Genomic DNA, 23,646 nt, shown 5'->3' with positions numbered 1-23,646 from the left:
ACAAGAATAATTTCTTAATTTTCAAGTCAATAAAAGATACTGAAGAGTATTTCTTCAAGAGTTTTCTTGAATATTTGACCCAGGATAGTCTTTGAAAACAGCTCAGTTGAAGCCTAAAGTATGATCCATAGTAATTGAGGACCCATCTTGTATTAATTCCTTAAATGATTTGAGGTACTTAAAGGATTCATAGAATACATGAGAAGATTTTATCTTTAAATTAATTCCCTTTAAACAAATTTTCTTTATATGCAGATTTCCAGGGGCAAGAAGTGAGGTATTCCTCCATTTTCCTCTCATTTACAAGACTTTGCTCCCCATTATGTTTTCCCACCCAAGTTCATCAAGGAGCCTATAACTTTCTACTTATGTGTAATTTTATGATACTATTGAGGACTTAATTGTGACCCCTTTGGGAAATAGGTGGAAAAGTGAGATTTTATGCTGTTTGCCCTTGAATTGCAGACAGCAATGCCCATAGATTGGGGCTGTCTTAACTTGCCCACCCACTAATGTCAACCTGGAACAGCAAGCAGAGACCTGGCTATATTAGATAATGGCAGGCCTTGTACCCGTTTCATGTGGGTTCCAACAAATATGAAGCCAACAGAAATAGGTTGGCCCATTTTGTATTTTGAGATAACCTCATACACATACTCATGGTTATCTAAATTAGTATTTTTGTAATGATTAGTAATGTTGAAATTTTCAAATTTCCATCTGTATTCCTTTTCCTGTTTTCTTTTTTTGGCCATTGAAACAGGATTACTGATAATAATTTGAATTATGATGATTTTTGTTGTAAGGCCAATTTTTTTTCCCTGTTGAAAACTAAACTGAATCCACTATCTACTTCTTTCCGGCTTGGGAAGAATTTCACTTTTGAAGGAAAATAATATTGTTAATAGTTGTAATTTGGAAGTAACTGCTAACTTCACTGATAGGTGAATCCTTAAAGACTTTTATTAATGAATTTAGTGCCCTGTACTCACCATTGCTTCCGGCCATCCCCAGCCCCACAAAAAAGGAAAGTAGAAGAAACAGGAGTTAAAAGAGAGATTCTTCACAATGTTTAGACATTTTCAAGTTGACATGGGACAAAAATGGAATTTTGAAAAAGGAAATTAGATTCACAAATGAAAGAGATTGGGAAATTCGGATTTAGGAAAAACTTCTCAGATTAATATCAGCATATAAAACTTCATAATTCTCTAATTCACATATTGGCTGAGTCCCTACAATGTTTAAGGGTTCAAGGTATTACTTGTGGGGAGTGATATAGAAATCTTAATACCTTCCTTTCCTAGAAGAAATCAAATATTAACTAAGTAGATTTCCTATATATTCCAATAAAGTAAAAGTAGTAAGAAAGCCTACTTTGTAAACTGTGATCAAATTCACTGTGAAATTAATACATTTCTTATCCACAGGCAATTGCTGTTTTTGCATGAAGATATTCTTACATCACCTGTGCCTGGGATACTAAACCAAATTTGGGTGGTGATGGCGGTTGGTATTACTAATTAGTGGGAGTAAAATTGACAATTACTTAAGTGTCATAGCTGAATTTGAAGATTAAGCACTCTATGTTGTAGTTTGCTCACACCAGCAACAGACTAACTTTGATATACCTGATGTTTAAAGTCCATTTTTGTGATTCTAACTTACTATTTAGTTTTCTCTGTCATAAATGCTAAAATAAAGACTATTAACAAATAAAACAAATGCATAGTACAAATTTTAAGATAGTAAAGGCTTAATACCTTTCATCATATTTTACTAGTTATGCCTAATATAAAGGAAGAAGTCTTCATTTCAATAAATCAACTATATATAAAGAACTCAGATCAATATTGCTTTCAATTTAGAAATTAAATATTTTGTATCAGTTCATTTTTTATTGGAGCATTATAGTTATACATAATATTGGGATTCATTTTGACATATTTATACATGTATATAACATAATTTGATCAATTTCATTCCCCAATACCACCCTTTCATCCCTCCTCCCTACCTCTGTACCTGTTCCTCTTCTTTACTGGTATCCCTTCTATTTTCATGAGATTCTTTCCCTATTTTTTTTTCACTTTTGATCTCTGCCTTTCATGTATGAGAGAAAACATGACCATGACTTTCTGAGTCCCATTTATTTTGCTTAATGATGCTTTCAGTTTCCATCTGTTTTTCAATCAATAAATGGGCCAAGGAACTAAACAGACACCTCTCAGAAGATGATACACAATCAATAGATATATGAAAAAATGTTCAACATCTCTAGCAGTTAGAGAAATGCAAATCAAAACTACTCTAAGATTTCATCTCACTCCAGTCAGAATAGCAGCTATTAAGAGCCCAAACAACAATAAGTAGTTGCAAGGATGTGGGGGAAAAGGTACACTCATACAATGCTGGTGGAACTGCAAATTGGTGCAACCAATATGGAAAACAGTATGGAGATTCCTTGGAAAGCTGGGAATGGAACCACCATTTGACCTAGATGATGTATTTTTTACCTGCACATCTTCATTGTGTACTCCTAATCTCAGTATCTGCCATCCTGTTACTCAATATTATCTGGACAGCACAGAGTTTGTGCAAATCTGGAAGTGTCATGAAAAGACCTAAGTCAAAATTAGAGAAGAAAAAGGAGATACAAAGACATTTCTGAAATTCAGAGGATTGTTACAGAATATTTTGAAAACTTGTTTTTGCAATAAGTTGGATATGGGAAACCTAAACACACCAGCAACAAGGAATAAGAAGATTAAAACAACAATAAAAAGCCTTTCAGAAGATTAAAACAACAATAAAAAGCCTCTGAGAAGGAGATGAAAAAAACTACCCATTTACAATAACCACAAAAAAAAAAAGATACTTGGGAATCAACTTAATGAAAGAGGTGAAAGATCAATACAATGAAAACTACAGAACCCTAAAGAAAGAAATCAAAGAAAACCTTAGAAGATGGAAAGATTACCTTGCTCTTGGATAGGCAGAACTAATATTATCCAAATGACCATACTACCAAAAGCACTATACAGATTTAAAGCAATTCTGATCATTCAAAATAGCCTCAAAAACAAAACAAACAAAAAAACTGGGAATAAATCTAACCAAAGAGCTAAAGACCTCTCCGATGAAAACTATAAAAAAATGAAAAAAGAAGTTGAAGAAGACACAAGAGTATGGAAAGATCTTCCGTGTTCTCAGATAGGCACAATTAATATTGTTAAAATGGCCACACTAACAAAACCAGTATACAGATTCAATGTAATCCCTAACAAAATACCAACATCCTTCTTCAAAGAACTAGGGAAAAAAAAAGTTGTATAATTCACTGGGAAAGAATAAAGGACCCCGAATAGTCAAAACAATTCTAAGATAAAAAAAAATACTTGATTTCAAATTACACTACAGAGTTATAGTTACTACAGAAACTACACGGTACTTGTATAAAAACAAACAACATAGACCAATGCTTCAGAATAGAAGATGCAAAACCAAACCCACCTAAATAAAGTGGGTTACCTTGACAAAGATGCCAAAAACATACATTGGAGAAAAGATATCCCTTTTAACAAATGGTGCTGGCAAAACTGATTACCATGTGAGATTTCTGTAATATGTTTACCATATATAGAAGAATGAGACTTTTCTATCTCCCTGCATAAAGGGCAACTTGAAATGGACCAGAGACCTAGGAATTAGACCAGAAAATATGCAATTCCTAGAAGGAAATGTGGGGTCAATACTCCAGCCTATAGGCCCAGGCAATGACTATCTCAGTAGGAATCCCATAGCTCAGAAAATAATGCCAAAAATTAATAAATGGAATGAAGTCAAAAAGCTTTTGTACAGCAACGGAAACAATTAAGAATGTGAAGAGAGAACCTACAGAGTGGGAAAAAATTTTTGCTAGCTACTGTTTAGATGGAGTATTAATATGAAGAATATATAAAGAACTCAAAAAACTTAGCACCAAACAAACAACCCAATCAATAAATGGGTAAATGAACTTCACAGACACTTCTCAAAAGAAGAAATAGAAATGGTCAAAAAATATTAAAAATGTTAAACATCTTTAGTAATAAAGGAGAAACATATCAAAACTACACTGAGATTTTATCTCACTCCAGTTAGAATGGCAGCTATTAAGAATACAAAGAATAATATATGCTGGGAGAATGTGAGAAAAAAAAGAACACTTCTGAACTGTTGGTGGAATTGTAAATTAGTATAACCACTATGAAAATTGGTATGGAGTTTCCTCAAATGACTTAGCTATACCACTCCTTAGTATTAATCCTAAGGAATTAAGTCATCAAACTATAGCAGTACATGCATACCCATATTTATAGCAGCATAATTCACAGCATTGAAACTATTAAATCAACCTAGGTGTTCATCAATGGATCAATGGATGAAGAAAATGTGGTATATATACATAATGGAGTTTTATTTAGCCATAAGGAAAAATGAGATTATGTAATTTGCAGGAAAAGACTTGGAACTTGAGAACATTATGTTAAATGAAATAAGCCCAAATCAGAAAGTCAAGGATCATATGTTTTTTTCTCATATGTGGAAGTTAAAGAATAAAAAGGAAAAGAAAATGGTTGGGGGGAATCTCATGAAAATCAAAGGGATGTCAGTAGAGTATAGGAAAGATACCAGGGAGATGGAGGAGGAGAGGGAAAGGGAAAATACTGGGGAATAATATTGGCCAAATTATATTGTCATGTTGTGTGCATGTATGAATATCCCACAACAAATTACAACTATAATGCACCAATAAAATATATGGAAAGAGGAAGGAAGGAAGGACAGAACTAGACCTAGGTCTTTTTCTCTCCCTTAAGAACACAGGATATTATCATCTTTAAATATTTGCTAATCTGTTAGGTTAAAAAATATTTTCCTTTAAATTGTATTTCTTTCATTAGTAAGTTACATCAATTAAGTGTTTTGAAATTGAATTTCCATTTATGTACATTTTCCGTATTTGTGTCTAAGAATCTATTATACAATAAGGAAAGCGTTAGTCATCTATGAAATGTATTGGTCTTTCCCTTTATGTGGCTTCTGGGGTCATGTCACTGCCAAAGAGATTTTCCTTACTTTGAGAATGTGCCCACAAATTCTAAATCAATGAGATAATGATTATCATTATTTCAAGGTATAGAAACTACTAGAATGCTACCCTGACTCCAGGCTCTCTGTTATGTTATGCTTAAAATCTTTAGGTATTTATTATATTATCTAATTATATATCACTTATGTCCTTTTTAATAATGTGGGTTTTTGTTACAGATACCATTTTTTAAAGCTGGGAAACTTAATGCCTATATTGAAAAATATGGAGCTAAGGTAAGTTGTTTTTTTAAAGAATAATAATTCCAGATGTTTTTATATTGATTATAGTGTATTCAGCTTCTTTTGCTAGCAAAAAATATTGAAGTATATTTCTCATAAGCTATTGGTATGCATGTGAAAGAACCCTACAATTTTTTTCCAAACAATTTTTGTGCATACTTGGTACAGAAAGAAAAGACAAGTCTTATTTTGTTGTTGTTATTGAATACTTACCATAGGCATTTTATGTGGCATAATCTCATTTAGCATAGACATCTTTAAATAAATGAACTTCCCCATTTTTTTCAGATGAAGAAAATGAAATCCAGACAGGTGGAATTATTATCCACAGTTATATAGTTAGTTGTGGAAGAACAAAACATAGGTTGTATTCTCTATGGTGATGAAATTCTGAGTCTTAGCAATGAGGAAAAACAAATTTTTGCAGTTGATCACATCTATATATTTGTAAACCAAGTTATGGAGTGTTGGCTAATGCTCACTTTATGCCTCTGCAAGTACCTCTGCAGCACTGTATCATTGATGATTCTCATCACTGCTGTTCTTTGTCTCAAGATCTTCTGGGGTTCAGAACAGTGAAATTTCTGGTCAGCTCCAAGGTGAGATGCTTCCTTTAGGTTCCAAGAGGATGGTGGTTCAGAATACCTGGAGGTGCTTTGCAGTTCCCTGAGCAATCTTTAAATAACCTGAAAGTTTATTTCAACCATGAGTCACAGTGTGTGGGAAAACAGTATTGCTCAGGACCAGTGTAGAAATCTTACAATTAAATCTTTTTATTAAGATAAATCTTTGTTCACCAAAAGATTCTTGTCATCTTTGAAAAACTACTTATGAACTTTGAGAACCAAATTTATAATATATTGTTTACCTAAAATGAGGACCTATGTCTTTCAGCCATCCCTGAGAAATTTTCCTTTTATTGTGGAAAGTATTTCATGATTTAATGCAGACCTCTTTGCTGTCTTCCTGGTTTGTTCTTGTAGTATTTAATTTTCTTATTAATATATTGATTTTAAAGGTCAAAATTATGTTATTTTTGGACAAGGTCATGACAAATAACAAAAGGACTTGGTGCAATATGACTTTTAAGATGAACTCTAAATTTTAAACAGTTTTTTTCTGAGCATAAAATAGGTAGCATTTCAGTATTGATTTAATAAAAGAATGCTTATACTAAACATTGTAATTTTATATTTACATTAAAATTATAAGAAAAATTAAAATCGAGAAAAAATGTCACATGTAGTCCTCACATGCCATTAAAAATGCATATACTATTATGTCTTTTCTTCTAGGCTTTTAAATCATACCTTGAATTTCATCAGTGTAAGCTGTCACATCCACAAAATATTTAAAATATTTTCATTAATAGTCTTATCTTTTTTCCATATATACTAGTTCTCATTCCTACTAAGTAAATTTGCTTTGCCCCTTTCAGACTTCCAAACTCTGAATTCCTTACTATTTATGAATTTTTCCCCAGCCTCTCATTTCCATATCCTCACTGATTCTTCATGGTTATGTTCAATTTTCCTTTATGTACTTGATTTTGTATAACAGCCAACATGATCAGTAGATATTTATTGAACACCTATAATATGCTGAGAACTCTACTTATGTCATGTGACATTTTTCTCAATTTTAATTTTTCTTATAATTTTAATGTAAATATAAAAATGACAGTGTTTAGTATAAATATTCTTTTATAAATAAAACTATAGATCAGACAAAGTCCCTGCATTCAGGAATCTTTTTTTAATTGGTTCATTATAATTATACATAGTGATTAGATACATTATGCCATATTTGTCCAGATACATAATTTGATCAATCTTCTACCGATTGATTTATCTTCCCTTTCCTTCCCTTACTCTTTCCCACTGATCTCTTTCCTCTACTGATCTATCATCTATTATTATTATTATTATAAAATTATTTTTAAAAATTAGAACATTGTAATCATATGTAAAAGTAAGATTCTTTGTTGTAAATTCATGCATGAATGTAGCATAATTTGGTAGTTTGTGCTCCCTCATACTTTCTCTCAGTCCCCTTCTTCCCCTCTGTTTGTCTCCTTTCTATTTTTGTGATATCCCATGGTATTCATTCTCCCCCCCCCATTCCCCACATGCCCCAGCTTTCACATATGGGAAAAAATTTTGACCCTTGACTTTATAAGTCTGGCTTATTTCATTTAGCATGATGTTCTCCAATTTCATCCATTCAACAGAAAATGATATAATAATTTTATTCTCCTTTATGGCTGAGTAAAACTCCATTGTGTATGTATACCATATTTTCTTTATCCATTTGTCTGATGACACCTAGCCTGGTTCCATAACTTGGCTATTCTGAAATCCACTACTGTAAACTTTGGTATGCATGTTTCACTTTAGTATACTTGTTTTAATTCTTTTGGATAAATACAAAGGAGTGGGATAAGAGGTCACATGATGTTTCCATTCCTAGTCTCTGAGGAATCTCCATACTGCTTTCCAAAGTGGTTGTGCTAATTTGCAATTCCATCAACAACATATAAGTTTATCTTTTTCCTCATATCCTCACAAGCAAACATTGTTACTTTTATTCTTAATGATTACCATTCTAAGTGGGTTGAAATGAAATTTCAGTATAGTTTTGCTTTGCATTTCCCTGATTGCTAAGGATGTTTAACATTTTAAAAATATTTTTGTTGGCCATTTGTGTTTCTTCTTTTGAGATATATAAACTCTAAATAAATCAATATCAAGCAATAAGATTAGATCTAGCAGAAGGGTGAGAGTGGAAGGGAGGGGGCAGGGGGTTAGAAATGTTGGTGGAATGTGATGAACATCATTATCCAAAGTATATGTATAAAGACACAAATTGGTATGAATATACTTTGTATACAACCAGAAATATGAAAATTGTGCTTTATATGTTTAATATGAATTATTATGCATTCTGCTGTCATATATTAAAAAATAAATAAAAATATTTTTTAAAAAAATGGTCTGGGGATGCAGCTCACTGGTTAAGCACCCCTTGGTTGAATCCCATGTACCAAATAAATAAATAAATAAATATAAAAATAAACTTTAAAAAAAAGTGTTCCAACAAACAAAAGCCCAGGACAAGATAGAGTCTCAGTTGAATTATACCAAACCTAGAAAGATAAAATAATACCAGTTCTTCTCATATCATTCTATGAAATAGAAAATGGAGTAACACTCCCAAATTTATTCTATAAAGGCAATCTTACCCTGATACCAAAACCAGATAAGGACAAATTTAGAAAAGAATAGACCAATATTCCTGATGAACATAGATGCAAAAATTGTTAATAAAATATTTGCAATCTGCATTCAGAAACATACTGAGAAGGTTGTACACCAGGATCAAGTTGGTTTTATTTCAGTGCAAGGTTGGTTCTATATATGCAAATCAATAAAAGTAATTCATTCCATAAATAGAATTAAGGGGGAAAAATCTCATGATCCTCTTGTTAGATACAGAAAAAGGCATCAACAAAATCCAGTGCCCATTCATTTTTAAAACACTGAAGAAAATAGGGATAAAAGAAACTTACTTCAACCTTATAAAGTCTATATATGACAAACCCAAAGCCAACATCATACTGAAGGGAGAAAAACTGAAAGCTCTTCCTTAAAACATCAGGAACAAGACAAGGATGTTCTTTCTCACCATTTCTACTCAATATAGTACTTGAAACTCTATCCAGAACAGTTAGGCAAAAGGAAATCAAAAGGATATAAACTTGAAAAGAAAAAAAATCTCTGTTTGCAGATGATTCTATACTTAGAAGAAACCTCCCCCGCATCACATACACACATAAAAAACACTCCATCAGAAGACTTCTAGAGATGATAAACAAATTCAGCAAAGTAGCAGAATACAAGACCAACACACAAAAATCAATAGCTTTTCTATACATCAATAGCTTTCCTATACACTGCTGGGAAATAAACGAGGAAAACAATTCCATTCACAATAACCTCAAAAATAAAATAAACTGTAACCAAAGTAGTGAAAGACCTCTACAATAAAATTATAGAATATTGAAAAAAATAAATTGAAGTTCTTAGAAAATGAAAAGATCTCCACATTCCTGGATAGACAGAATTAATATTGTTGAAATAGCCAGTTTACCAAAAGTGATCTATAGATTCAATATGATCTCCATCAAAATATCAATGCCATTCTTCACAGAACTAGAAAAAACAGTGCTAAAATTCATATGGAAGAATAAAAGACCTAGAATATCTAAAGCAATTCTGAGCAATACAAACAAGGCTGGAGGCATCACAATACTGTGAATTATACTACAGAGCTATAGTAATAAAAGCAGCATGGTATTGGCATAAAAACAAACATGAATACCAGTGGAATAGAAGATACAAAGGCAAACCTACACAGATAAAGTCATATGATCCTTGATAAAGGTATCAAAAACATGTTGGGGAAAAGACAGCCATTTTTTTTGTCAAATGGTGCTAGGAACACTGAAGAATCAAACTAGATCCCCCCCCCCCGCACAAAAATTTAACTCAAAATGGATCAAAGACCTAGGAATTAAATCACAAACTCTCCAACTGCAAGAATAAAACATAGTGTCAGCACTCCAACATGTTGGCATAGCCATCAACTTCCTTAATAAGACACTTAAAGCTCAAGAAATAAATCCAAGAATGAGTAAGTAGGATGGCATCAAATTAAAAAGCTTCTGCACAGGAAAGGAAATGAGAGCATAAAGAGAAAGCCTACAGAATGGGAGAAGATCTTTGGCAGCTACTCTTTCTATAAGTGATTAATATTCAGGATATATAAGAACTCAAAAGCTTAACATCAGGAAAAATTAATTAACCCAGTCAATAAATGGGCAAATGATCTATCAGGGAAAAAACCCCGCTCTATCTAAAATTTTTGGAAGAGTTTGTGTCCAGTTTTATTATTTCTTCCATAAAGGTGTGATAAAATTCACCAACAAAGTTATCTGTCCATTAACTTATGAGAAGGTTTTTAACTAAGATTTTGATTTTTTGAATAAGTAATAGGGCTACTCAAGTTATATACTTCCAGGAAATGGAAAAAGAACATTTCATCTAAGTTGTCAAATTTATTGCATAAAGTTGCTTATAATATTTTCTTCTCTTTTCCATAGAATCTGAAGTGATGTCACTTCTCATTCTTATCATCTCCCCCACTTCCCTCCTCCCTCATTAGTCTAGTTAGAGATTTGGCAATCTTATTGCTTCTCAAGGAATAAACTTATGGGCTCATGGATTTTTTTACTCCAGATTTACTGTATTATGTTTCAGTGATCTTCATCTTAGTCTTGGTTATTTCCTTCTGCTTTGGGATTAGTTTGCATTTTTATTTTGCTTTTCCCTCATTTCTCAAGGTGGAAGTTGAGATTATTGATTTGAAAGCAGCCTTCTTTTTGTTACTGTTGTTGAAAATGTGCTTATTGCATATGTACACATTTATGATATAAGAAGCCCATAGGGTTAACTAACAGGTTTTCAAAGGGAAATTTTAACTAAAATATTAGAATTTCACTTCTCACACCCTTCTTTTTAAATTTAGAGACATGTTATGCTATTTCCTCCTACATGTATGTTTTGTTTTGATTTTCTTCAGTAAGAAATGCTTTCTAACTCCTGTCTGATAGCTTTTCTGATCTATGCATTGTTTAAAAGTATGTTTTATAGTTTCCAAATACTTGGGGATTTCGCAGGGATCTTTCTACTATTGATTTCTCATTTAATTGTTGTTAGAGAATATGTTTTATATAACTTGAATTTTAAAAAATTAGTTGAGGCTTATATATGCTACAGAAGATGAATTATTTTAGTAAATATTTCTTGTCCCCTTGAGAAGAATACATATTCTGATCTCATTGTGTGAAGTATTCTATAAATGTTAATCATGTCACAGTGGTTGATGTTATGTATATTATGGGGAGAAAATCTCCTTGGTTCACTTTTATGCATGTCTTTCTCATATTTGCAAGGAAAGCCTTTTCTTCTGGACTGTATTTTCAAGGATGTTTATATAGTGAACAGTATGGTTCTTGCCCACCTTTGTCACATTCATCTATACCCAGATGAATCCTCAAGAGGGATTTTCTGCTGATATTTAGAGTTTGCTCTCAGTGTAGCTCTCTCCTCTCCAGTATAACACCCTCAAAAGTAGAAAACTAGCTTCTTTAGCCTCCCTGGGCTCTTGGCTCTCTTTCCTCAATGCAGAGAAACTACCAACTTCTTCTTCAATTTCCCTCCCTAATTGCAGCCTGAAAACCCTCTCTAATCAATAAATTGAGGAAGCCACAGGCTTATCTTGGGTTTCCCTTCGCTTGGAGATCACTCTTCTTTGTTACCTGATGTCCAGTATCTTATGAATCATTATTTTATATAACTTCCAGTTGTTTTGCAATATAGAGATTCAACACAGAACCCTGAACATGCCAGGCAAGCACTATATCACTAAACTACAACCCTTGCCCAACTTGCCTAGGTTTTTAGACATTTCAAGTACAAGGATAAATCTGGTTGGTCAGAAGTGAAAATCCTGATTTAAAAAATGATTTATAAATAGAGATAATTTGTTGGTTGCATATGTGCCCATCTAAGTAAGTGCTTAACCATTTCTAATTTTGAATTAGAGTGAATAATAATGAAAAAAAAAATCACAAAATCATTCTGCCTGGATTTTTCTGTGTGGACCAGAAAGCAAAGTTGAAGGTTTTCAACAATAGGAGTTCTCAGGATTTAGGTTTCCTGGGCCAGGGTAAATAAGAAAATTTGGCGATGTTGCCTAGCAGTACTGATGGTTTCAAAGTGAGTATCTTTTAATGTTTCTTTAACTTAGAACCATATAGCACAAGCTGTAGCAATGACCATAATTTTTCTCTAGAATATCCCAGTTTGCTGAGTGGTGATCTCAGCATGCAGACATTTGCAATGAATTTATAAGGAAATAGTAATTGCTCTCAATTTGCCCTTTGATATTTTTAGATGGAGGCTCCACAAAGAGTAATTCCTATAATTCTTCAAAACTGCCTTTTGTATTCATTCACGGCTAGACTTGCACCAGCCTGGAATAGAACTGGCCATCTCTTGGTGCAAGGTGATTATGTATGTGAGTCATTGGGACTTTCTGAACTAGATTACTCCATTGTGTACAGCTGTTTTTAATTTAAGGTATCTTATTTTAAGGGATTAGTTCTTAGAATAGCTCCAACTAAACATTCTCAAGCAAGCCAACAACAAAAAAATGTCATCTCCTTCCTTTGGAATTATACAGAGGCCTGCTGATAGATCTTTAAAAATAATTTTATTATATAGTACTTGGTATTTAGGAATAAACAAGCTATGAAGAATTATAAAATGAACATAGGTTCTTGGTAACTTGCATTTTGTTGAAATCTGATGGTTTTCTAAATATTTTATAGCAGGAGATAAATATTTGAGAAAAAAATTGGGCATTTCTGTCCTTTCAATTGAAGAGATTTTTTTTTCTAAGCTGCGATGATATTCCTTTATATAATTTTATTTTAAAGTATTTTTTATACCTTGGTAATTTCAAGTTATATTTTCAAGTTATATTTATCAAGCATGATTATTTCTGAGTTATAATAATATGGTGTATTCTATGACTTTTTTAAGGAAGAGATTTTCTTTCTCAAATGGGAAAGCAAAATGCTGTTGGTAAGTAAATATGCATGTTAATAGATAAAACATTAATATAATTAGTAGTTGTTAAAACAATATTAAGATCATTGGGTTATTATAATCTTGATGACCAAGTTATAACAGAATTTAATCAGATAGAATTATAATCAGAATTTTACCTGGGAAATCACTTCTGATTTAAAATCCATATTTACCTATTTGAGGAAAATTCACTCATATTAATTGGAAACACACTATATTTTTATTTTCTTAAAGAAAATTATGACTGTTTAGGAATTCAATTCTGCATGTAATTATAGTTTCCAGTCAAGTCATCAAAACTTTTCATTAGTTCTGATGTAAGTCAAAGCTTTAGTTTAGTTTAGGTTAGTTTTGTTTGGTTTGGTACCAGGATTTGAACTCAGGGGCACTCAACCGCTGAGCCACATCCCAAGCCCTATTTTGAATTTTATTTAGAGACAGGGTCTCACTAAGTTGCTTAGTACCTTGCCATTGCTGAGGCTCGCTTTGAACTCATAATTCTCCTGTCTCAGTCTCCTAAGGCGATTACAGGTGTGTGCCACGGCACCTGGCCAAAGCTTTAGTTTTATGAAAATATTCTTTTTTTTTTCTTAAAAAAAGATTGTCTAAAGGGACATAGATAATCTGAAATATATGGTTTACTATAAGATCCAACCAAGTTTTTTTCAATTGATTTGCATTGTTGTATTGCAGGTGGACAGTAGTCCTGAAGTAGCAGATGGGTGGGAATCCTCAGCAAACAGTAGAAATTATTAATCAGTCCTGGTAGCCTTTTCCACCTTTTGGGAATAACCTTAAAACCCTGCACATAATCCACAACTATTGGAGTTGAGGAAACTGTCCAGCTGAGAACCATTTGCTCTCTGGCACTAGTTTTATTTTTCAGTAGTGAAGTGGTAATTGCTGTACTCTAGGTCTGGAGGAATGGGTTCATTACCTTAGTTTCATCCCCATACACTAGCATGAGACTATAGTTAGAGATTAAAGATAACAGTGTAGAAGAGCAAAATTTCTTACTCTGTGTAGACATATTTTTTTTACTTTCATTGAAATATACCAAGACATAACTTAGAAATTGTAGGTATATACTCATTGAATTTTTGCAAACTAAACATATTCTCATAACCAGTTCTCAGATCAAGAAACATTGCCAATACTCCTTACTCCCCTAATTCTTCTTCAGATAATATTCCTTCCCAAGGTTACCACTATCCTGACTTGTCAAAAGTAATTTTATTTATGAAAAAGTAAGGAAGAGGCCTCAGAGCTCTAGGAGATCTGGAATATATCTGCCAGTATATTTGAGGAAATTTGCTAGTAAAAGACCATTCAAGTCAGAGGCCTAGAAAGAAGACAGTCTCCACTCTTAGTTTGTAAGACTTCAGGTTCGTTAAGGTATTTGTAGGCTTTCATCTTGACTGGAGAGTGCCTTGTTTTTCTTGTTGTAATCCTGTCTGTCTGTCTGTCTGTCTGTCTCTCAATCTCTCTCTCTCTCTCTCTCTCTCTCTCTCTCTCACACACACACACACACACACCCATATTTTTTCATACCTTTGTCTTCTTTTAGATATCTGTAGACTATCAAATATCATATGGTAATTATTTGAATTTTACTATGTAAAAATCTGTTATTAACTTAGTTTCTAACTTGAATAAGTTAAAGTGATTTTTGTTACTAAAATAGTTTAATGGGATGTAATAATAATTCCAAGCAGTTCATAGTTAATTGTATTTTTCAGTATTGGACATCAATGTAACAGAAACTCAAGTTTGTCTAAGTATAGAAGTTTTCACCATCAGACTGCCACCACCTGAGGTATCACATGTTTTGTTTCTATAATTTATTATATTCCTATGTAATTAATATATTTGTTAATATTACCAACATGCTATTAGATTTTAATTTTTAATATGAAGTATGATGGGAGGGTTTTTGTTATCACAGAAGCAAAAAAAATCCATACTATTAAGTGCTTGATATATTTATATTGTCCTAAATATTCCTTCTCAATGAAAATATAATTTCAGTGTATTCAACACAGGTTCTATCATATTATCCCTTGTTCAGAAATATTTTTAGATGGCATCCAAAACTCCATAACCTTATCCTGTCTCAAGATCCATTTCATACCTCTCTTTTATACCTCAAAATGATAAAAGCACAATTTTAGCTCATACTAAATGTAATATTCACCCCTTACCCTTGGCATTCTGGTAGCATTATTTTGTTGTGCATCTATGTTTTATAACACTCTCTGTTGTCTTTGTGGACATATCTTCTATTTTGCTAATTTCCATAGCACCTAGTATAGAGTACTATACATTAGTTGTCTCTTAAGAAGTGTTATTTTCTTTCCTTTACACCAGTTATTCCCAACAGAAGAGGACTTAGGAGAAAATGAATGATTTTGCTTCCCATGAAATATTTGGCATTTGTCTGGAAACAGTTTTGGTTATCACAATGTGTGGGGGAGGTGATATTGCTACTGGCATCTAGTGGATAAGAAGCCAGAGATGCTGCTGAATATCCTACTGAGCACAGGACAACCACAACCACCCTGATACCACCCAACAAAGAATTATCCAGCCCGAAGTGTCAATAGTGCTGAGGTTAAGAAATCCCAGGCCTAAGAGAGATGACTCTTCCTTTGCTTAGGATGTCCCTTCTAACTGGCCATATATGTGCTCATCCTTTAAGGGCCCCTCAAATGCTATTCCCTCATTCATTTTTTTCTCTTTAATTTTTGATATCCTGTTATGGTGAGACAATGGATAGGTCAGAGATGAATAGAATCTACTTTTCTGCCTTCACGGATTATGTAAGTTAGTAGGGAAGCTGGCTTGTATATAAACTGAAATGTGTGATATTCCATGCTTATCTTGGACTGATGAGAAACTTTTCCAAGGCTTCAAACCCTATCTGATCTCATTTAAACCCTCCTATCTGCTGTGCTATACTCATATACTAATTACATTTTAAGAATTATATTATTTTTTGTAGTTTTGAGTTCCTTTATAAGCATCATGAGTATTAATACTGTATTTTCACATTTAAATTTTCTTCAAATGATACTTTATACCTATGTTTGAAACTAGATTGACAAAGAGGAAGAAGAAATTTTGAGATTAGAACACCTGTACAAATTATCATTCCAAAATGGGACATTTCTGTGAGTGGAAAGGGTTAACCTGATAAAATATTGGCCTAATTTACATGAACTGGTCATACCATTTATTATTGGGAAGACAAATCAGCTATTAGAAAAAGTAGACTATCTGAACCCTAGAATTAGGCATATTTACCCACCCACTTATGGCATAGTGGAAAAACCACAGTCTTTTCTGGAGAGATCAGGCCCTGTACTGTATATGACAAAGAGAACAGAGGACATCAATCTGTGCCAGCAAGCCAGCTCCCAAGAAAAAGGAGGGGGGCTGGGATTGTAGCTCAGTGGAAGAGCACTTGCCTAATATGTGTGAGGCCCTGGGTTCGATCCCCAACACCACATAAAATAAATAAAGCATTGTGTCCATCTACAACTAAAACATATATATATATATATATATATATATATATATATATATATATATATATATATATATAACAGGCTTCTTAAAAAAAAAGAAAGAAAAAGAAAAAGAGGGAGGAGTTCAGCCAAGCATACCTGCTTATTTATCCCAATTTTACCAACCACCTACTCTACCTTAGAGAATAATGGGTGGTAGAGCAGAGTGATACCAGGAATGTGTGTTAGCAGAGCTTTCTAGACATGGAAGGAAAACTGGAAATGGGACAGACACATTGTTCTCCTCTTGTCAATACTATATACTGTGTTAGTTAGCTTTTCATTGCTGTGACCAGAATTCCTGACAAGAACAACTTAGATGAGAAAAGATTTATTTTGGCTCATAGTTTCATAGGTCTCAGTCCATGGTCAGCTGACTCCATTGCTTTGGGCCTGCCGTGAGGCAGAACACAAGGCAGGAGACTGTGGTAGAGAAAGACTGCCCAACTCAAGGCAGCCAGGAAGCTGAGAAAGACATCAAAAGTCCAAGGATACTGGGCTGGGATTGTGGCTCAGCGGTAGAGCGCTCCCCTAGTACGGACCCAGGTTTGATTCTCAGCACCACATAAAAATAAAGGCATTCTGTTGTTTTTATCTCCAGGAAAAAAAATCATTTTCTCTCTCTCTCTCTCTCTCTCTCTCTCTCTCTCTCTCTCTCTCTCTCTCAAAAAAAAAAAAAAAGTCCAAGGATAGAGATAAGGACACACCCCAATGACCTACCCCAATGACCTACTTTTTCCGACTAGGTTCCACTCCCAGTAGAATATTCAGATATCAGTGGGTTAACTCATCAACTGGATTAACTGATGAGGTCTGACCCTCATGATCCAATCATTGCCTAAAGCCCTACCTCTGAACCTTGCTGCACTGAGGACCATGATTTCAACACATGAGTTTTAGGGGAATATTCCAGATCCAAGCCATAACATACATTCAATATATGCCTATCAAATTAAATGAATCCCCTAAATAATGATTGATGATCACTTTTTCTGAATTTCATCTTTATTTACCTGTTTTATAATGGCATTTTCAGCATCGAATTGCTATAAAAATTAGTTTCATACATGTTTATGTTTCTACTAAATTGAAATCTTTTGTAGAGTTTAGTGTCTGCCTTGTTCACCTGTGTCCTCCATAACTAAAGGATAATTGAATTTAATTTTTTTCTTATCAAAGCCTAATATTGGTTATTAGACCAAGTGAGGGAAATATGAGTGAAGAGGGAAGGATGCTTTTTGTCTCTCTTCCCTCCAGTTCATCTTCTGTGCTTTAATTTTCCTTTTTAAAATCTACTGTAACCTCCACTGTGTGGAGATGAAAGATGTAAGATGAAAACTCAATTGTTTAGTGTGACATACAAGGACCTCAGTGAATTCATCCAAACTACTTTATATGTAGCTTCATCTACCATCCCTCCTTTCCTGTAGACAAGTTGTGAATTTTTTTCTCATCTTTTCATGTCTTTGCTCATACTGTGCTATAAGCCCTCACTGCCCTTTCTCCAGCTTATTTTTGGAGACTTAACTGGATTATCACTCATTGTGAAAACTTTCCAGCTCGCAAGGCTTCTCTCTCTTTGTTATTGTTTTCTATGCAAATATCTTATTAAACTGAAAAGTCTTAGAGGAGAGGGTCTGTATCTTACTAACTGTTCCATCAAAGGAGTTGTGTTCTATTGGACAGCTGCTTATTGGGCATCATAATGTATATGTGCAAGATGCTGGAGAGAGATATCTTTTCCTTCCAAAAGTTTTATCTATATATAAATTTACCAGAAGATGAGAACATTTTCTGAATACTGGTTAATATTACACCATAGGTTAGAATCAAATTGAAATTCCCAGTTCTTAACTTAATAGTAAGAACACTTTGAGCATGTTATTTATCTCTCTGAATCTCACTTTTTCTAGTACATTGTGGATGATATCTACCTCATGGGTTAAATTATATTAAGTGCTTCACACACCATGTAGCCTATAATACAAGTTAAAAAGTGATAGCTTTTAATATTATAAGTAAATAGATTGAGACAGAAGTTAGATAATTGCTCTAGACCTTAAGTGTAGTAAGTAAGCAATTCAAGGTTTAGTTTGTACCTCAACTTTTTTTAAAAAACTATACTATGCTTCCTTCATTTAGATTTAGGTTCCTTGGCTTAAAGATTATTATTATTATTATTTTGGTGCTAGGTATTGAACCCAGGCCTCATGCATGCAAGGAAAATACTCTACTAACTGAGTTATATCCCAGCCCACCTTGGTTTAAATTTGTATGCTTCATAGAGCCTTACAGAAGTGGGTACTATATATATAATCTACTTATTTACACATTTGTACTTAAGCTATAGATAGCCATTTATTGGTGATCATAATGTATATGACACACATATATTACATATATATGGTATCTAGTTATATTACACACATATATGTGTATATATATATGACAGTTATGTAACAATGTTTGGCAATGTAGTATCAAGTTTTATAGAAAATATATTATTAAATTTAGGGATTCAGATAAAAAGAAGATGTCTGAGAGAGTTCATCCTTGAAACCTTTGGAACTAATACCTACTATTTTCTACCATTTTGTTCTTAAAAAATCTCCTTTCTCCTTTTTCCAGAATTTTATATCATTTATTTGTGGTTTTTCTTTTACTTACCACTTCGATGTTGCTATTTCCTAGGGTTCCATTATCAGCCCTCCCTTCTTTCCTGTAGCAGGTTCATCCATTCCCATGGCTTCAACCTATACACCTCTACCTCCCAAATAATCTAATGTATTTCTCTGTTCTCTCATAGACATTTTCACATAAATATACCAATGGTACTCAGACTCAATTATGATGTCTAAAACTGAATGTATTTTTTGTCACCTTCCCCAACCCAGATGTATTCCTTCTTTATATTTATTCTTTGACAACTGCCAACAAAAGTCAGTAAGTACCTTTTAAGAGACTTCAGAATCAACTTTCGCTCATCCTCTTCCTCACTTCTTCTATTTGTCTTTTAAGCCTACCTTGGTCTCTGTAATTGGCTCCTCTCTCTCAATTTCTATTACTGTTTTATACCAGTCTTTCCCCCTTCTATTTTATTATCTACTTCTCATAATGTCACAGAGTTCTTCTTTTAAATCAAAGGTCCCCAACTAACTATCTCTAGTATTTCAATGTTGCCTAGAAAATTAAGTTCACATTCTTTAAATTGACATTCTAAGGGAAAAAACATTTACTGAGTACCTGTTTATCAGTATGGTTTTAGTAACATAAGGATACTTCATAAATATTTGTTTCATAAATAGATATCATAGGTTAGCATTCTCTTGGGTAGTTTGCTAGTCTTTAGAATAATCTTTGTTGAGAAAGACCAGTGTGGACAAGTGCTGGTATCATGGAGATCCCAGCAATAATTGGCTTGAGTCTCTGAGCAGTGTTGAAAATTCCCACTTGAATATAAACTCAAGCTGTATAAATATATATGCATGAGAACTCGTAGACTGAATATTTGAACCCAAGAGCTACCTTTTTCCCGCATTTTTTAAAAATATTTTTTAGTTGTCAATGGACCTTTATTTTATTTATTTATATGCAGTGCTGAGAATGGAACCCAGTGCCTCACACATGTTAATCAAGCATTCTGCCACTGAGCCACAGCCCCAGCCCCCTGATAGCTACATTTTTAAATTCCATTTTAGGTTGTGTTTTCCCTCAGTCTAGTCATCCACCAGTCTAACATTCTTGGCCACCCTGTCTGCAACCATCTTTTTATCATATGGCTTAAGCAACTGATCTCATAAGCATAAGATTAAGATATTATCTATCTTTATGTATGTTCTGAATGACTTGCTCTTATCTTATTTTTTTCCTTTTTTTTTTTTTTTTTTTTTTGTGTGTGTGTGTGTGTGCGGTGCTGGGTATCATACCCAGAGTCTCTACCACTGAGCTATGAGCTATTCTTACTTTCCTCTTCTTGCATTTATATTTTTCTTTTCTGCTCCTTCATTCCCATTAGTCTTAAGGAATGCTGTAGAAATTCTGAAGATACCCACTGGACGTATAGGAGATGGGCCTAGATTCAGGCCTGCAATGGTTGGAGTCAGATAAATCAGAGTTTGGGCAATGTTTCAAGTATATTGTTAAGATGCTATTGACTTGACCATATAATAAAAGTTGGCCAATTCAGCTGGAATTCCTTGAAAAGCAATAGACACTAAAGTTAGAACATTGTTTCCCAAATGATGTTATGGATATTAAAATGGGTGAGAAACAGTGAATCATTCTCCCTAATCTTAATATAGTGTCAATTCACCCATTAATATTTCTTTTTTTTTAACCTTATCTGAGGCCTCTGAATCTGACTAACTATAGGAAAATATTTCATAGGAGCTTTCTTTCAGGGTGAGAGAACTGTAAGTGGATACACATAAGCTGATGAAATACCATACTGTATTGTTAGGGAACTGAAGAAACAGGATAAAGCATTCCAGGAGTCAGAAAAGGGATATAAAAGAAAAATGGAGCATTGCTTCTGTCTTCTGTCCTCCAAAAGACCAAGTAGAGGTCTAACCACCTATCCTGCACTTAAAAAAATGTTTAAAACTGATTAAGCAGCTATGCTTACAAAATGTAAATAGCTTCCTTTAGAAGGAATTCAACTCCCTGTAAATTAACATAATGAAAAATCCTAAAAATGAGTTGAAAAAATTACAAAATAGGAGTTTGGGTTGGAAGGATAAAAGGGAAAGTGTGAAATACTTGATACACTGTACTGAGAAGAAACAGTGGATTGCATATTGTAAAGCGGCTATGCATGATTCAGTGAAGCTTAAATCTTTAAAACTACTGGATAAACTACCTGTGCATATAGAGATTGTATTTTTAATGTTTTTTTTTTGCCAAATAATTTAAGGACTTATGCATTAACATCTTATTTCAATTAAAAGCTAAAGGAGTTTGATATTTCTCAAAGTATTATAGAGAATTTTCATTCTAACAAGAATGCTGTCATTGAGAGACATTCCATTTTGAACAACTGGTGCTACATTTTACCAAGGTGAGATTTCAATTTGTAATGTTGAAGGTGGGTTCAGAATATAGTAATTTCCTCAACATTGATATGTGTAAAAGTATAGATAATTTTGATGAATTTTAAAAACTGAATTGTAACTTTAAAACAGTACTGGAATAATATTGTCATACTTACAGAAGTCAAAATTTTCTTTATTAAATTACCAAAATAATTTTATTATGTATTTACATTTTTATTAGATCTAGTTTTAAAAATCAGTACAGTTTCTACATTTCTCATTATAAGATGACAATCTCATAATACTATATCAAAATTTTATAAATTTGTATCTAAGAATGATTCATTATAATTTTATATGAACTAAGTTTTAAGTGTGTATTATCTTCAGAAAAAATGATTACTTATCAATGTAAATGTATAAGATGAAATTTTAACCTGCTCAGGAAAATGAATTAGTAGCATAATTTAAATGTTGAAGCAGGGAAGAGGTAGATAGGGAAAAAATGTAACTGTCATTTATTAAACTCTTAGCAGACTTTTCCCTAAACAATTACCAGTCATAATTTTATGTGGTGATATTTTACTAATGATCATTTTGTATTTATAATTGGCACATTGTTTGCAGCAATTCAACTTAGTTTTGCTAACAATTTTAGTTGTTAAGATTTAATACAAATAAAGGCTATAAATGAAAAATCTGCAGCTAATGTCAATCTCAGGGCACAGCTAATGTCATTCTCACTGATGAAAACTTGAAAACTTTTCCTCTAAGATCAGGAACAAGACAAGGATGCTCACTCTCATCACTTATATTCAGAATAGTACTGGAAGTCCTAACCAATGCAATTAGGAGAGAAAAAGAAATAAAAGACATCCAAATTAGAAAGGAAGTAGTTAAATTGTCTCGTTTGCCAATAATTTAGTGTGATATATAGAAAGCTCTAAAGACTCCACCAAAAAGCTTAGAACTAGTTAATGAATTTAGTGGAATTGGAGAATACAAAATTAACATACAAAACTGTACACTAACAATGAAATATCTGAAAAATAAATCAAGAAAACAGTCCCATACATAATAGTGCATGCTATTGCGCATGCACAATAGAGAGAAGAAAATAAAAGCAAATTACTTCAGTAATAAATTGAACCAAAGAGGTGAAAGACCTATACATTGAAAAACTATAAAATACTGATATAAGAAATGAAGAAGATAAAAATAATTGGAGAGATAACTCATGCATGGATTTTTTAAAAAACAGTATTTTACAATGTCCATACTATCCAATCTACAGATTCAATGCAATTCCTATTAAAATATCAATGACATTCTTCAAAGAAATGGAAAAATAGAAATCTTAAAACTCCTATAGAACCACCAAAGACCCCAAATAGCCAAAGAGACCTTAAATAAAAAGAACAAATCTGGAGGTATTACATCCCTGATTTCAAGCTATACTGTAAAACTATAACTAAAATAGTCTGGTACTGGCATAAAAACAGACCAACAGAATAGAGGGACCAGAAATAAATTCACATTTTTATGATCAATTGATTTTTAACAAAGGTGCCATGAATGTATGATAGGGAAAGGAGTATTTTCCATAAATGGTGTTGGGGAAACTATACATCCACATGGAAAATAATAAAATTAGAATGCTATTTCATACCCTATAAAAAATCAACTCAAGAAGGATTTTGTAAAACTACTAGAAGAAAACATACTGGAAAAATCTGGGGATTGATTTCTTGGATCTAAACAAAAGTTCAGGCAACAAAAGTAAGAATGGACAAATTAAAGAACTTCTGCACAGCAAAGAAGCAGTCAATAGAGTGAAGAGATAACCTATGAAATGGCAGAAAATGTTTTCAAACCATGCAATTATAGGGGATTTGTCTTAGTCCATTTTGTGCTGCTGTAACAGAATAACTAAAACTGGTTAATTTATAAATAATACAA

The 23,646-nt window shown here is 32.9% G+C and overlaps 1 protein-coding gene across 1 annotated transcript in view; it reads left to right on the top strand.

Moving 5' to 3' along the window:
* The window catches only part of C13H18orf63 (chromosome 13 C18orf63 homolog), a 41,865-nt gene that overhangs the window by 1,613 nt on the left and 16,606 nt on the right, over positions 1-23,646 (top strand). The window contains 6 exon segments of the mRNA XM_026388669.2: positions 1,431-1,509; positions 5,314-5,370; positions 12,393-12,504; positions 13,044-13,085; positions 14,831-14,907; positions 21,604-21,713. Of these exon segments, the coding sequence (XP_026244454.2) occupies positions 1,431-1,509; positions 5,314-5,370; positions 12,393-12,504; positions 13,044-13,085; positions 14,831-14,907; positions 21,604-21,713 (477 nt within the window).

The sequence above is a fragment of the Urocitellus parryii genome, chromosome 13, assembly GCF_045843805.1.
Source record: "Urocitellus parryii isolate mUroPar1 chromosome 13, mUroPar1.hap1, whole genome shotgun sequence".
Taxonomy (NCBI): domain Eukaryota; kingdom Metazoa; phylum Chordata; class Mammalia; order Rodentia; family Sciuridae; genus Urocitellus; species Urocitellus parryii.
Note: the sequence above shows the minus strand (reverse complement) of the source record. Positions and strands in the feature narration are given on the sequence as shown.